A 17,750-nucleotide genomic window follows, 5' to 3' on the forward strand; every position below is an offset into this window, starting at 1 on the left:
AAGAAGAAAGGGGTTCAGCCAGTGAGCAAACAAGGTTTTCAGTGCAGTATTGTTGGCTAGATAATGCACAGTATGTGGCTATGCGCCCACCTTTTGAAACATTTTTAACTGCTTAAATAGTGTCTGTTATTCCATACTTGGCATTTTAGGCCTTCTTTAAAGTCTCTTGATTCTCAAGTTAGTGCCTCTAGCATTACCATTCCTTTATGGAAATTTTGAAGTAGACTGAGAACAATAGGGTTAATGAATGAATCTGAGGAATACAAATGGAGCCTGTTGGAGATTAATGTTCAAACATCGTATGTCTTTTAGTCACTTTTAATCTTTACTTTTGAAATAATTTTCTCCTCCTTTATTTTACTGTTTCTAATTAAAATCTTTATTCTACAGCCACAATACCAAGACAACCACCTGGTTGGATCCTCGTCTTTGTAAGAAAGCCAAAGCCCCTGAAGACTGTGAAGATGGAGGTAGAGATTCAGAAACTTACTCTATCATACTTATTCTCTTAATCCTTTCTTGCTCTTCTTGCTCAGATAATGGGTTTTCCAAAACCCTAAACAAACCATAATGTACACAAGCAAAAAAGCAGTGGGTGGATATCATAATCAACTGATTGTGGTAATTATGTCATTACATCTAACTTTATGAGAGATTTCATTTCTTTTTCAGGATTACATAACTCTCTATAAAAAATAACAACAACACTAAAATACATTTGCCCTTTTTGTTGACATCTGTCCTGAAGACAGACTTTTAAAATTCTAAATAAATATTTAAAAATTAGGCACATCCTCAACCATAAGCTAGGTCTATCATGTCTTATGAAGTTTTTAAAGTATATTTAATTTAGTATACATTACAGTAGATATGCAAGTATCTATAGCTATTCCTTAGCCATTTACAGCAGCAGTAGAAATTCAATGAAAGTCTTTAATATAGGCCCCCACACATATACACACTTACTTTTTACTGCTTAAAGGAAAAATTATTTCTCTAAGAATCATCAGATGATAGCACTTATCTGTCCTATATATTATAGGTTATATTTAACAGTGTAGTTTTGAGCTGGGTGTGGTGGCACAAACCTGTAGTCCTAAAGCTATATGGGGAGCTGAAATGGGAGGATTGCTTGAGCTCAAGAGTTTGAGATCACAGTGAGCTGTGGTCATGCTACTGCACTCCAGCCTGGGCAACAGAGAGAGACCCTGTCTCTAAAAACTAATAAATAAACAAATTGTTAAAAAGAGTAGAGTTTTGTAAATAAGTATAGAATTTATTCCATCCAAAATTGTTTGCTATGTCTTTACCTTTGCGGATGAATAAAATTTGCATTTTTGTATTACTAATCAGAAACTATGTATTAATTGGTTTTAAAAAATAAGTGGCATAAAATGAGGTTCACAGTAGTTCTCCTTGTATTGAAGTCCAATCTATAAAAAGAAATTAAACAGAATTTCCACATATATTGTTCAGCATGATTATAATATAATATTAAGAGTTTTCTAGGAAGAAGCAATCAGAAAATGGAATTGTTTAAAATTCCCTCTACAGTGGCATCAAAAAAGTTAGATAGCTTGAAACAAATCTTCTGAACAATGTGCAAGTTCTCAACACTAAAAACTACGAAACATAATTGAAAGACATTAAGGAAGACTTAAAATAATTGACAAGAGGCTGGGCATGGTGGCTCATGCCTGTAATCACAGCCAAGGTGGATGGATCACTTGAACCCAGGAGTTCAAGAACAGCCTGGGCAACAGGGTGAAACCGTGTCTCTACTAAAAGTACAAAAACTCACTGGGTGTGGTAGCATGCGCCTGTAGTCCCAGCTACTCAGGAGGCTGAGGTGAGAAGATCGCTTGAGCCCAGGAGGTGGAGGCTGCGGTGAACCATGATCACGCCACTGCACTCCAGCCTGGGTGACAGAGTGAGACCCTGTCTCAAAATACTAATACTAATACTAATAATAATTGACAAGATATATTCTGTTCATTAGCCAAAGAACCTTAAAAAAAGAAAAAGATAAAGTTGGAAGACATAGGGTACCAGATCTGAAGACTTATTTTAGAGCTACAGTGATAAAGACAGTTTGGTATTGGCATAAGGATAGATAAATAGATCAGTGGAACAAAATAGAGAGTCTAGAAATCGATACACATGTATGTAGTCACTTTATTTTCAACCAAAGTGCCAACTGATATGGAAAAATGAACCTCAATTATGCCTCACTTCATACAAACAGTTAATTTCAGATGAATCAAAGACCTAAGCATAAAAGCTAGAACCACAAAGCTTTTGGAAGAAAATATAGGAGAGTGTCTTCATGAGTCAGAATTGGCAAAGATTTCTTAAACAGGCCACAAAAAATATGAACCATAGAAGAAAAAGTTAATATTTTGCATGTAATAGAAATTTTAAAATTCTCTTCATCAGAAGACACCACTGAAAAATGAATAGACAAAGTCACAGACTTTGCAATATATATTTGCCAAAGGAATTAAATTCAGAATCTATAAGAACTGTTTACAACTCAATAATATTGCCAAATTTTAAAATGGGCAAAATATTTTAATAAACATTTCACCAAAGAAAATATACAAACAGCCCATAAAAACATGAAAAGATATTTAAAATTATTAATCATTAGGTGTTTTGCAAATTAAAACCACTGTGATCTACTACTTTACACCCACTAGAATGAGTATAACAAAAAAAAAAAAAAACAGATGGTAAGTAATCTTGGGGAGGATAGGGAGAAACAGTAACCCTTGTACATTGCTGTGCCATTGGAAAATGGTATAGCCACTTTGGAGAACAGTTTGGCAGTTTCTTAAAAGGTTAAATATAAATTTACCATATGACCTAGTAGATTTTCTCCTAGGTATCTACCCAAGAGGAATGAAAATAAAAGTCCTCATAAAGACTTGCATGCAAATATTCATAGCAGCACTATTCATAATAGCCAAAAGGTGGAAACAACCCAACTGTCCATTAACCAATGAGTAGATAAATCAAATGTGCTATAACCTACAATGGAATACTATTGAGCAATAAAAAGGAACAAAATACTATACATGCTATATGTATGAATCTCAAAAACATGCTAAGTGAAAGAAATTAGACATAATAGGCCAGATATTGTATGGTTCTATTTGTATGAAATGTCCAGAATAGGCAAATCTGTGGAAACAGACAATAGGTTACTGGTTGCCTTGGGCTAAGGATAAGAATAGAGATTAACTGTTAATAGCATGAGGAATCTTATTGGAGTTATGAAGACGTTTTAAAACTGGATTGTGGTGATGGTTGTACAATTCAGTAAATTATTAAAAATTATTGAACTGTATACTTAAAACAGATGAATTGTATATATGTAAATTATACCTCAATAAAGTTGTTTTTAAAATGGCCAAAGGACTTATGCACTTCACAAAAGAAGATAAAAGAAGAGTCAAGAAGAACATGAAGAGGTGCTTATCGTTAGTTATCACTACAATGAGATACCATCAACACCCACTACAAGGGCTAGAGATACCATCTACATCCTTTAGAAGGACTAAAGTACACTGACGCTCAGCAGAAACCTTACATGCCAGAAGGGATTGGAGTTCTATCTTTAACCACCTTAAACAGAAAAAGTGTCAGCCAAGAATTTTGTATCCAGCAATACTAAGTTTCATAAATGAAGAAGAAATAAAGTATTTTTCAGACAAGTAAATGTTGAGGGAATTTGACATTACCAGATCAGCCCTACAAGATATGGTAAAAGGAGTTCTAAATCTTCAAACAAAAAGTTGATATGCACCAGAATAGAACCTCTTGAATGCATGAAACTTACAGGGCAGCCAGGTACGGTGGCTCACACCTGTAATCCCAGCACTTTGGGAGGCTGTGGTGGGCGGATAATGAGGTCAGGAGTTCAAGACCAGTCTGACCAACATGGTGAAACCCCATCTCGACTAAAAATACAGAAATTAGCCAGACATGGTGGTGGGCACCTGTAATCCCAGCTACTCAGGAGGCTGAGGCAGGAGAATTGCTTAAACCCAGGAGGTGGAGGTTGCAGTTAGCCAAGATATGCACCACTGTACTCCACTCCAGCCTGGGCAACAGAGCGAGACTCTGCCTGCCATCCCCCCACCCCCCCTCCAAAAAAAAACTCACAGGACCTATAAAGCAATAGCACAGTAAAGAAAACAAAGTACTAGGTAACAATCAACATGATGACTGGAATAGTACCTTATATCTCAATATTAATGTTGAATGTAAATGGTCTAAATGCTCACTTGGAAGAAGAAGATTGGCAGAATGGATAAGAATTCACAAACCAAATATCTGCTGTCTTCAAGAGATTCATCTAACACATAAGGATTCCTATAGACTCAACGTAAAAGAGTGGAAAAAGATATTTCACACAAATGGAAACTCAAAGTGAGCAGGAGTAGCTATTGTTATGTCAGAGAAAACAGATTTTAAAGCAACAACAGTTAAAAAAAAAAAGACAAAGAAGGTCATTATAAATGATAAAATCATCAACAAGAAGATATTGCAATACTAAATATATATATACCTAACTCTAGAGCCCCCAGATTCATGAAACAATTACTATTAGACCTAAGAAAGGAGATATCAACACAATAATAGTAGGGGACTTCAACACTCCACTGACAGCACTAGATAGATCATTGGAGCAGAAAATCAGCAAACACTGGACTTAAACTACACTCTAGAACAAATAAACCTGACAGATATTTACAAAACAATTCTAACCAAGAACTGTAGAATATACATTCTTCTCATCAGCACATGGAACCTTCTGCAAAGTAGACCATATGATAGGCCACAAAACAAGTCTCAATAAATTTTTAAAACTCAAAATCTCTTGTGGGCATTTAGTGCTATAAATTTCCCTCTACACACTACTTTGAATGTGTCCCAGAGATTCTGGTATGTTGTGTCTTCGTTCTCATTGGTTTCAAAGAACATCTTTATTTCTGCCTTCATTTCGTTATGTACCCATGCCCACAAGAGAAAGCAGGAAAGAGCCAAAATTGACATCCTAACATCACAATTAAAAGAACTAGAAAAGCAAGAGCAAACACATTCAAAAGCTAGCAGAAGGCAAGAAATAACTAAAATCAGAGCAGAACTGAAGGAAATAGAGACACAAACAACCCTTCAAAAAATTAATGAATCCAGGAGCTGGTTTTTTGAAAAGGATCAACAAAATTGATAGACTGCTAGCAAGACTAATAAAGAAGAAAAGAGAGAAGAATCAAATAGATGCAATAAAAAATGATAAAGGGGATATCACCACCGATCCCACAGAAATACAAACTACCATCAGAGAATACTACAAACACCTCTACGCAAATAAACTAGAAAATCTAGAAGAAATGGATAAATTCCTCGACACATACACCCTCCCAAGACTAAACCAGGAAGAAGTTGAATCTCTGAATAGACCAATAACAGGCTCTAAAATTGTGGCAATAATCAATAGCTTACCAACCAAAAAGAGTCCAGGACCAGATGGATTCACAGCCGAATTCTACCAGAGGTACAAGGAGGAACTGGTACCATTCCTTCTGAAACTATTCCAATCAATAGAAAAAGAGGGAATCCTCCCTAACTCATTTTATGAGGCCAGCATCATCCTGCTACCAAAGCTGGGCAGAGACACTACCAAAAAAGAGAATTTTAGACCAATATCCTTGATGAACATTGATGCAAAAATCCTCAATAAAATACTGGCAAACCGAATGCAGCAGCACATCAAAAAGCTTATCCACCATGATCAAGTGGGCTTCATCCCTGGGATGCAAGGCTGGTTCAATATACGCAAATCAATGAATGTAATCCAGCAAACAGAACCAAAGACAAAAACCACATGGTTATCTCAATAGATGCAGAAAAGGCCTTTGACAAAATTCAACAGCCCTTCATGTTAAAAACTCTCAATAAATTAGATATTGATGGGACATATCTCAAAATAATAAGAGCTATCTATGACAAACCCACAGGCAATATCATACTGAATGGGCAAAAACTGGAAGCATTCCCTTTGAAAACTGGCACAAGACAGGGGTGCCCTCTCTCACCACTCCTATTCAACATAGTGTTGGAAGTTCTGGCCAGGGCAATTAGGCAGAAGAAGGAAATAAAGGGTATTCAATTAGGAAAAGAGGAAGTCAAATTGTCCCTGTTTGCAGATGACATGATAGTATATCTAGAAAACCCCATTGTCTCAGCCCAAAATCTCCTTAAGCTGGTAAGCCAAAAGTCTCAGGATACAAAATCAATGTACAAAAATCACAAGCATTCTTATACACCAATAACAGACAAACAGAGAGCCAAATCATGAGTGAACTCCCATTCACAATTGCTTGAAAGAGAATAAAATACCTAGGAATCCAACTTACAAGGGACGTGAAGGACCTCTTCAAGGAGAACTACAAACCACTGCTCAATGAAATAAAAGAGGATACAAAGAAATGGAAGAACAATCCATGCTCATGGGTAGGAAGAATCAATATCGTGAAAATGGCCATATTGCCCAAGGTAATTTATAGATTCAATGCCATCCCCATCAAGCTACCAATGACTTTCTTCACAGAATTGGAAAAAACTACTTTAAAGTTCATATGGAACCAAAAAAGAGCCCACATTGCCAAGTCAATCCTAAGCCAAAAGAACAAAGCTGGAGGCATTACGCTACCTGACTTCAACCTACTACAAGGCTACAGTAACCAAAACAGCATGGTACTGGTACCAAAACAGAGATACAGATCAATGGAACAGAACAGAGCCCTCAGAAATAACGCCGCCTATCTACAACTATCTGATCTTTGACAAACCTGAGAAAAACAAGCAATGGGGAAAGGATTCCCTATGTAATAAATGGTGCTGGGAAAACTGGCTAGCCATATGTAGAAAGCTGAAACTGGATCCCTTCCTTACACCTTATACAAAAATTAATTCAAGATGGATTAAAGACTTAAACGTTAGACCTAAAACCATAAAAACCCTAGAAGAAAACCTAGGCAATACCATTCAGGACATAGGCATGGGCAAGGACTTCATGTCTAAAACGTCAAAAGCAATGGCAACAAAAGCGAAAATTGACAAATGGGATCTAATTAAACTAAAGAGCTTCTGCACAGCAAAAGAAACTACCATCAGAGTGAACAGGCAACCTACAAAATGGGAGAAAATTTTCGCAACCTACTCATCTGACAAAGGGCTAATATCCAGAATCTACAATGAACTCAAACAAAATTACAAGAAAAAAACAAACAACCCCATCAAAAAGTGGGCGAAGGACATGAACAGACACTTCTCAAAAGAAGACATTTATGCAGCCAAAAAACACATGAAAAAATGCTCACCATCACTGGCCATCAGAGAAATGCAAATCAAAACCACAGTGAGATACCATCTCACACCAGTTAGAATGGCAATCATTAAAAAGTCAGGAAACAACAGGTGCTGGAGAGGATGTGGAGAAATAGGAACACTTTTACACTGTTGTTGGGACTGTAAACTAGTTCAACCCTTGTGGAAGTCAGTGTGGCGATTCCTCAGGGATCTAGAACTAGAAATACCATTTGACCCAGCCATCCCATTACTGGGTATATACCCAAAGGACTATAAATCATGCTGCTATAAAGACACATGCACAAGTATGTTTATTGCGGCACTATTCACAATAGCAAAGACTTGGAACCAACCCAAATGTCCAACAACGATAGACTGGATTAAGAAAATGTGGCACATATACACCACGGAATACTATGCAGCCATAAAAAATGACGAGTTCATGTCCTTTGTAGGGACATGGATGAAATTGGAAATCATCATTCTCAGTAAACTATTGCAAGAACAAAAAACCAAACACCGCATATTCTCACTCATAGGTGGGAAGTGAACAATGAGAACACATGGACACAGGAAGGCGAACATCACACTCTGGGGACTGCTGTGGGGTGGGGGGAGGGGGGAGGGATAGCATTAGGAGATATACCTAATGCTAAATGACGAGTTAATGGGTGCAGCACACCAGCATGGCACATGTATACATATGTAACTAACCTGCACATTGTGCACATGTACCCTAAAAGTTAAAGTATAATAATAATAAAATTATAAAAAAACCTCAAAATCATATGAGGTATCTTCTCAGACCACAGTGGAATAAAACTAGAAATCAACTCCTAAAGGAACCCTAAAAACTATACAAATGCATGGAAATTAAACAGTCTGCTCCTACGTGATTTTTGGGTTAAGAACGAAATCAAGATGGAAGTGTTAAAATTATTTGAAATGAATGATAATAGTGACATAAGTTATCAAAACCTGAGATACAGCAAAGCAGTGCTGAGAGGAAAGTTTATAGCACTAAATTGCTACATCAAAAAGTCTGAAAGATCACAAATTGACAACGTAATGTCACACCTCAAGGAACTAGAGAAACAAGAACAAACCCAAAGTTAGTGGAATAAAAGAAATAACAGAAGATCGGAGCAGAATTAAATGAAATTGAAACAAACAAAAACAGTAGGCCAGATACTGTGGCTCATGCCTATAATCCCAGCACTTTAGGAGGCCAAGGCAGGCAGATTGCTTGGGAATTTGAGACCAGCCTAAGCAACATGGTGAAACCCTATTTCTACAAAAAATACACCAATTAACCAGGTATGGTGGTGCCCACCTGTGGTCCCAGCTGCTCCAGAGGCTGAGGTGGGAGGATTACTTGAGCCTGGAGGAGGCAGAGATTGCAGTTAGACGAGACTGTCCCACTGCACTCCAGTCTGCGAAACAGAACGAGATTGTCTCAAAAAATAAAAAAAATCAAAGTGTGTGTATGTGTATGTATACACATATATATATATGTGTATACATACACAGAAGATCAAAGAGACAAAAAGCTGGTTATTTGAAAAAGATATACAAAATTTATAGACCATTAGCTAGATTAACCAAGAAGAGAAAAAATTCAGATAAGCCCAATTAGAAATGAAAATGAAAATGAAATGGAAATGAAAATGAAAATGGAGACATTACAACAAACACCACAGAAATACAAAAGATAATTTGAGGCTACTATGAATAAGTGAAATTGAAACTGTGCACACAAAGTAGAAAATCTAGAGGACTGGATAAATTCATGGAAACATACAACCCTCCTAGCTTAAATCAGGAATAAATAGAAATCCTGAACCAATAACTAGCAGTGAGATTGAATCAGTAATTTAAAAATTGCCAACAACAACAACAAAAAGCCTGAGGCCAAATGGATTTACAGCCAAATTCTACCAGACATTCAAAGAATAATTGGTATCAGTCCTACTGAAAGTATTCCAAAAGATTGAGAAAGAGGGAATCCTCTCTAACTCTTTCTATGAAGCCAGTATCACCCTGATACCAAAACGGGGAAAGGACATAACAAAAAAAATAAAACTATAGACCAGTATCCCTGATGAAAATAGAAAGACCCCAAAAGCAAATGCAACAAAAACAAAAATAAATGCGACCTAATTAAACAAAAAAGCTTCTATACAGCAAAAGAAATAATCATAAGAGTAAACTGACAACCTTCAGAATGGGAGAAAATATTTGCAAATTATGCATCCGACAAAGGACCAATATCCAGAATCTACAAGGAACTCAAACAAGTCAGAAAAATAAATAAATAAAACCCACCAAATAATGCCACCAAAAGGTAAAAAGTGGACAAATTACATGAATTGGCATATCTCAAAAGAAGATACACAAATGGCCAACAAACATATGAAAAAAAATGCTCATCATCAGGGATGTGTAAATTAAAACCACAATGAGATACCACCTTATTCCAGCCAGAGTAATAAGTCAAAAAGCAATAGATGTTGGCATGGGTGCAGTGAAAAGAGAACACTTATACACTGCTGGTTGGAATGTAAATTAGTACAGCCTCTATGGAAAACAGTATGGAGCATTCTTAAAGAACTAAAATTAGATCTACCATTTGATCCAGGAATCCCACTCCTGGGCACCTATCCAAAGAAAAAGAAGTCATTATATCAAAAAGACACCTGCTTATGTATATCTATCATAGCATAATTCATAATTGCAAACATATGGAACCAACTTAGGAACCAACCTAAGTACCCATCAAATGATGAGTGGATAAATAAAATGTGGTATTGCCAGGTGCATTGGCTCATGCCTGTAATCCCAACACTTTGGGAGGCTGAGGCGGGCAGATCACAAGGTCAAGAGATCAAGACCATCCTGGCCAATATGGTGAAACCCCATCTCTACTAAAAATACAAAAATTAGCCAGGCATGGTGGCATGCACCTGTAATCCCAGCTACTCGGGAGGCTGAGGCAGGAGAATTGCTTGAATCCAGGAGGCGGAGGTTGTGGTGAGCCGAGATCATGCCACTGCACTCCAGCCTGGCGACAGAGTGAGACTCTGTCTCAAAAAAAAAAAAAAAAAAAGAAAAGAAAGAAAATGTGGTATATATATACCATGGAATACTACTCAGCCATGAGAAAGAATGAAATAATGTCTTTTGCAGCAACTTGGATGGAGCTGGAGGTCATTATTCTAAGTGACTCAGGAATGGAGAACCAAATACTCTATGTTCTCACTTATAAGTGGGAGCTAAGCTATGGGTACACAAAGACAAGCAAAGTCGTATAATAGACATTGAAGATTCAGAAGGGAAGAGGGTCGGATGGGGGAAGGGATAAAAACTACATATTGGGTATAATGTACACTACTTGGGTGATGGGTGCACTAAAATCTCAGATTTCACCACTATACAGTTCATCCATGTAACCAAAAACCACTTATACCCCAATATAAATATACATATATAATATATATTATATAATATATGTAATATTATTTTTAGATATAGTAAAATAAAATATACTGACAATACCAAAGGTTAATGAGATTTTAGAGCAACTAGCATTTTCATTTATTGTGAGTGGGGACACAAAATTACCTGAACATTTTTTAGAACTTTTCACAGTTTCCTATGAGGTAATATCTAAAGAGAAATGAAAACATATGTTCCCCAAAAGACTTAACTAGAATGATTATGACAGCCTTTCTCTTAATAGCTCAAACCTGGAAACATCCCAAATACCTACCAAGAAGAGAATGGATAAACCAATTGTGGTATATTCATGCAATAAAATACTACTCATGAATAAAAAGAAAAAAGTGTTGATAACACTCAACAGCATGGATGAGTCTCAGAAACATGTTGTAAAAGAAGCCAGACACCAAAGAGTAGGTTCTCAATTACTCATTATTTAAAGCTTGAGAACAGGCAAAACTCATGTGTGGCAATAGAAATCAGAAAATGACTGGGGAGAGTAGAAGTGGGGTAAAGTGAGATAATTCCCTGGAATGCTATATTCTCCATCTCAATTGAGGTGACAGTTACACAGGCATATCCAGTTGCCAAAACCCACTTTTTATAATTGAACAAGCATTCGATTTTTTTTTCCCCCGAGACAGAGTCATGCTCTGTCGCACAGGCTGGAGTGCAGTGGCGCAATCTTGGATCACTGCAACCTCTGCCTCCTGGGTTCAAGCGATTCTTCTGCCTCAACCTCCCAAGTAGCTGGGACTACTGGCACATGCCACCACGCACAGCTAATTTTTGTATTTCTAGTAGAGACGGGGTTTCACCGTATTGGCGAGGCTGGTCTCGAACTCCTGACCTCATGATCCGCCTGCCTCGGCCTCCCAAAGTGCTAAGATTACAGGTGTGAGCCACTGCACCCAGCCAGATTTTTTTTTACCATTAAAAGGGCACTTAAGAGTTGTGCATTTTATTGTTTGTAAATTATACCTCAATTATTATTCTTTTTTTGAGACAGAGTCTCTCTCTGTCACCCAGGTTGGAGTGCAGTGGCGCAATCTCCGCTCACTGCAGCCTCCTCCTCCTGGGTCCAAGTGATTCTCGTGCCTCAGCCTCCCCAGTAGCTGGGACTACAGGCTCATGCCACCATGGCTGGCTAATTTTTGTATTTTTTGGTAGAGATGGGGTTTCATCATGTTGGCCAGGCTGGTCTCGAACTCCTGACCTCAAGTGATCCACCCACCTCGGGCTCCCAAAGTGCTGGGATTACAAGTGTGAGCCACCATGCCCAGCCCAAGAAATAATTTTTAAAATAATTTTTATACCGTAGTTGTTTATAAAGCTTTCCATAGTAAGTTCCTTCTTATGGTGAAATCAGCCATTCTAAAGGCAAACTAGAATATATAATACTATAGAATTTGACTTTTTTTATTGTGAACATGGTATTTGTCTTCTAGAGCATGTCCCTTTTACTGGCTTCCATTCTTTTTCCTGGTCTCTAATTGTTTCAGTTCAGTTTTCTGCCTTTTCTTGTTTTCTTTTGTAGAAAGTATTTATTCTCATAGCTTTATCAGTTTACTATAGCCTGCCCCATTATCAAAATCTCTAGTATTGTCCTTTGTTCTGAATTATATTTCTGTTTCCTCTTGCTTTTGAGTCTTTGTTTTGATTTCCCTACTAATACTTCAAATAAGCTTATTTAAAACTAAATTGACATCTTTCTCCTAATACAACCCCGTCCCTCTTGCTGTCATATACGTACCATTCTCATAATCATCTATGCCAAAATCTTTGCAATTATGTTTGCCTGTTCCTCTCTTCTTGCTCTACTTCCTGATTTAGTTTTCACATCCTGTTGCTTTTTCTTTTTTCTCCTTTTGCCAATATATTATTATGCAAAAGTTTCAACATATAGGAAAATGAAAAGAATCATACAGTGAACATACATATGCCCACCACTAGGATATTACAATTAACATTTTGCTACATTTGCTTCTTCACATGATTATTCATTTATTCTTTCTCTATCTGTGATTTTTCTTTTATATTATATATTCCTTTCCATTCTCCTAATCACTACACACTTGGATTATTCTTGGTCTTTCTTCCTCCAGTTATTTCTCTCTCTTTAATACATCTTTTATGGCAGTGGTTTCCAAAATGATCATACTCAAACTATCTACTGGTACCCAGTAGAAAATATTAGAACTAATTTTTCATAATGTTGTTACTGAAAGAAAAAGAAACAAACTAAGCTTCACTACTATTTTACATACAGATTGGTAATGGCATTCTTAGTGATTCCGTATGTCGGATTATCACATACTCTAACCAGAGTGCCTTGAGGGAGGAATGGATGAGACACCTTTGCTCTTTTTTCAAGGACACTGTGAAATTTTACAGTTGATTTGTGCCCAGTTAAGTGGATTTATAGACTAGTTATATAGTTTTTAAACTAACCTCACATAAAATGGAAATGTCACTTTAAAAGATTTCTACAAAAACACTACTGATTGAAGATGATACAAATATGCAAACCCAGACTAATAGCAAGAAAATGGAAGAGCTGATACTGTTTGTGTATCATATATGACCATATATAAGCTTTTTTCAACTTCAAGGTAAAATCATGATAATTGCTTGTTTAATCACCTCCTTTAAAAACATCTATTTTTGTATATGTTTTATTATATACATATTAGAAGAGGGGCAGATGTCAGATTTTTTACTAAAAAGGCTACATGATCAAAAAACCTTGGAGATATTATGTAAGACCAAATTAATCTTTCTAAAACTAATTTTCTATCTATCTCTCCCTTGCTGTCCATTGTCAGCAGAATAAAGTCCAGACTCCTTGGTTAAGTATTAAAGATTTTTTATAATTGAATCATATTCTATATTTATTTTTCAAAGTATTCTCATGTCATAAATCTGACATATTTTTCGTCTTTGCCATATACCCATTTCTTCTGCCAGGAACCAGTCTTTGTTTCCTGTGTCTACGTGGCTCATACCTATTATCCTTGTAAGCTCCAATCTAAAGTATAATTTCTCTGTAGCCCCTTCTGTCATTTTCTTGCAAGTCAGAAGTAGATGTCCTCTCCTCTGTGCTCAGTAGTACCATATGACATGTCTCTCTTGTAGCACTTATGTTGCATTGTAACTAGATACCACACTCAGAGCAGTGATTTTTGACACATTCATCTGTATATCCTTTCAGTAGAGACTTCAATGTTTGAAAAGAGGGAAAGAGGGAAGAGAGGGAGGGAGGGAAGAAGGGAAAAGGAAGAGAAAGGGAAAAAAAGAAAGAAGCTACTCTATCCTCCAGATTATTTTGGTCGCCCTTTTGGAAATACTTTTCAATCTCTATAAGGCTCTGAGGGGCCAATAAATAATAAGCCCGTCTTCATTCACCAGTTTATAGTCAATAGAGAAATAAGACACCAGAGACAGACAGATGAAGTCAGAATGTCAGCAAATGAATGTTAGCCCTGCATGTACATGGCCTTGCTGTTATTTTACCCCTGCAGGAGGGAGATATGAGTACTTAGTCTTTGGCCTCTGTGTTCAACTGCAAGCCTCCTCCCAACAGGCAGACATGGCAGAGAACAGACCAGAATACGCCTCTGCAGGCAGGCTGTTAACCAAAACAGTGAGAGAACTCAAGAGTCCCTGAGCCAAGCATATTGAGTTCATTGTGTAAAACTCCCCAGTCAGATAAGACATTCTTTCTTCCTTGGGGAAGAAAGTGAAGGGGCTCCGAGAAACTGGAAATGTTCCTCCCATTCTTTATTCTCTAAGGAATTTGAAGAATTGGATGAACATTTCCCCCTAATGCTCTTTACATTAAGGCTGAACATATGTCTTGGTTGGCCCAGGACTGATCCAGCTTTTTCCTGTTGCCCCAACATAATTATTAATAGTATCCCCTTTTATTCTCAAAAGTGGACAGTACATTTTATGATCATCCTAAGTATATTTTTCTTAAAATAGAATGATCAAAATTGCATTCAGTATTCTGGGAATGTTTGAAACTCTTTAATATGGGCTACTCTCCCATTTGCAAAACTGGGTACACCTTTTTAACATTGCCTATACTTATCTTCGGGGGAGCCTACAATTTAGAACCTTGAGTCTATTTGTTTTATGCTCAGCCAGCCTTTTCCACTTTCCTCTCTACACTTTGTCTCCCCACGTAATAGCCCCACGGAAGACTATTTTCAGGATGAACTATGTGTGATTCACATTAGTATTCTCTGCAGTGCTTTGCACAGAGTAGATGCTGAAAAGAGAAGAATAATATTTTAAGTGTAGGTTTTATAGGTTAAGATATTGTTTGCATTCTGCTGAACATTTAAGATCTTCTAGAAAGACCTTACAGTTTCTAAAACATGCCCTTTTCTTTCCAGTCTTCTGATATTCTGAACCCAGCTGTGTATTCAAATACAGTGTAAGGACACAGCTTGAACAGCTTGGTTTAATTGATGTACATTTTATCTTCTATTCAAATAAAATAGTGTTTTGGTTAGGTAGTTGTCTTGAAAATACAACATTAGGAATTCATTTTACCCTCAACCCATCCCATTTCTCTTATGATGAAAGAAAGATTAAATTTTTGCTAAAGGCAGCTTACAAATATATTGAATGTTGACATTTCAGAGCTTAGAGAATGATTAAAAAAATTATCAACTGAATAGAGCTCCACCATGAGAAAATAATTGTAATTCTTACATTTAAACAAGAAAAATCCTATTTTGGGAAGAGGAAAGAAAGATAAATTCATGGGATTTAGAACCAACCAGCTGCTTGATATGCCCAAAATAGTTTTGTCTTTTGAAATAGCTTTTTAGGGGAATACTTTGGCTTCATACACAGGAAAAGATGGTTAGGTTAGGTCTTTCCTGTATCAAAAATAAACAAACACATTTTCTCTTGGCCCTAACCCTCCCCATAGTTTTTATACTATCTTTTTCACAAGCAAATTTTTGTTTTAAGTCATCTATTCTTAAGGACTCTACTTTGTATTTTTCTCTTCAGTTACTACAATATTCTGACTTTTGCCTCCTACCTTTTCAGGGTTACCAGTAACCTCCTGATCTTATAGACTCTTTTTAGCCCTTATCTTTATGCCTAACAGCTTTACAAAGTGTTTGTTTGTTTGTTTGTTTGTTTGTTTGTTTGTTTGTTTGTTTTGAGACGGAGTCTTGCACTGTTGCCCAGGCTAGAGTGCAGTGGCGCGATCTCGGCTCACTGCAAGCTCCGCCTCCTGGGTTCACGCCATTCTCCTGCCTCAGCCTCCCCAACAAAGCGTTTTTTAATGCTGACCATGCCCTTCCTCTTCTGTCTTCTTTTACACCATTCCCCCTGATGATTCTTACTTTCTCCATCTGCCGCTTAAAATGTTAGTGCTCCTAAGGTTCTGTTCTTCACCTTTCTCTGCTCGGTTTATCTAGGTAATCATGTCTGCTGTCATAGCTTTAACTACAATGTCTCTCAAATCTTTATCTTCTTATATTTCTCTTTGGAGTACCGGGTTCATACGGCCAAGAGCTTGTTATTTATCTGTACCAGGATGTTCTACAGATCACTCAAATGTAACACCTTCCCTTCCTGCCTTCAACAGATATGACATCCCCCCAGCTGCTTGAACCAAAAACTGGTTGTCATCCTCGCCTTTTCCTCACTGTCTCATCTCTGTTGCAGTTAACTACCAAGTTCTATCAATTCTAACTTTTAAAAACCTGCCATTTGGGTGGATCACGAGGTCAGGAGACCAAGACCATCCTGGCCAACATGGTAAAACCCTGTCTCTACTAAAATACAAAAAATTAGCTGGGCATGATGACACGCACCTTTAGTCCTAGCTACCCGGGAGACTGAGGCAGGGGAATCACTTGAACTGGGGAGGCGGAGGTTGCAGTGAGCCGAGATCATGCCATTGCACTCTAGCCTGGCGACAGAGGAAGACTCCATCTCAAAAAAAAATAAAAAATAAAAACCTGCCATTTCTTGAGTGTCCATTGGTGGTAGGCACATTACTAGGCACTTTTAATATATCATCTGTCTCCTAAATTCCTCTAAATCCACATTAATTTCTAATTTCTATTCCCACAGCCATTTTCATAATTATTATTTTTTTTATTTTTTGAGACAGATTCTCACTCTGTTGCCCAGGCTGGAGTGCAGTGATGAGATCTCAGCTCACTGCAACCTCCACTTCCTAGGTTCGAGCAGTTCTCCTGCCTCAGCCTCCTGAGTAGCTGAGATTACAGGAACCCACCACCACGCCCGGCTAATTTTTGTATTTTTAGTAGAGATAGGGGTTTCACCATGTTGCTTAGGCTGGTCTCGAACTCCTGACCTCAAATGATCTGCCCACATTGGCCTCCCAAAGTGCTGGGATTACAGGCGTGAGTCACCATGCCGGCCCATTTTCATAATTATTCAATAAATATTTGATAATGTATCACTTTTATGCCACAAAAGCTAGAAACCTGGGAATCATCTTTGCCTCTTTCCTCCCTTCCCTTCCTCAATCCTCATGGTAGTCATTAAGTTCTGTTACTTTACCTTCTTTGTTTTATTATCCATTCTACTACCCCTGCCTTAGTTCCAGTCTTCACAAGTTCTTATGCAGTCTATTAGTGTTTATCTTATTTGTCTGCCTTTATTCTCATTGCACACCATCTATTTCGTCCTTTATTACTGCTGCCCATAATCTTTTTCAAATATAAATTAAATCATGTCACAGTTCACCTTAATCAATTCTCTATCATCGTCAAAATAAAGATCAAACTTCTCAACACAGCACTCTAAGAATGTTGGAATTTTGTGCTTGTTCATAAAATTCATTTCCCTTTGCATACAACTTTCATTCTAGT

General features: G+C 37.3%; 1 protein-coding gene across 3 annotated transcripts in view; it reads left to right on the plus strand.

Annotated features, from left to right (window-relative positions):
* MAGI3 (membrane associated guanylate kinase, WW and PDZ domain containing 3) overlaps positions 1–17,750 on the plus strand; it is a 296,027-nt gene that overhangs the window by 196,289 nt on the left and 81,988 nt on the right. For all 3 annotated transcript variants that reach the window (XM_055356397.2, XM_055356399.2, XM_055356376.2), the window contains exon 6: positions 391–470. In XM_055356397.2, coding sequence (XP_055212372.1) covers positions 391–470 — 80 coding nt within the window. The remainder of the gene's footprint in view (positions 1–390; positions 471–17,750) is intronic.

Source organism: Gorilla gorilla, chromosome 1, assembly GCF_029281585.2.
Source record: "Gorilla gorilla gorilla isolate KB3781 chromosome 1, NHGRI_mGorGor1-v2.1_pri, whole genome shotgun sequence".
Lineage (NCBI taxonomy): Eukaryota > Metazoa > Chordata > Mammalia > Primates > Hominidae > Gorilla > Gorilla gorilla.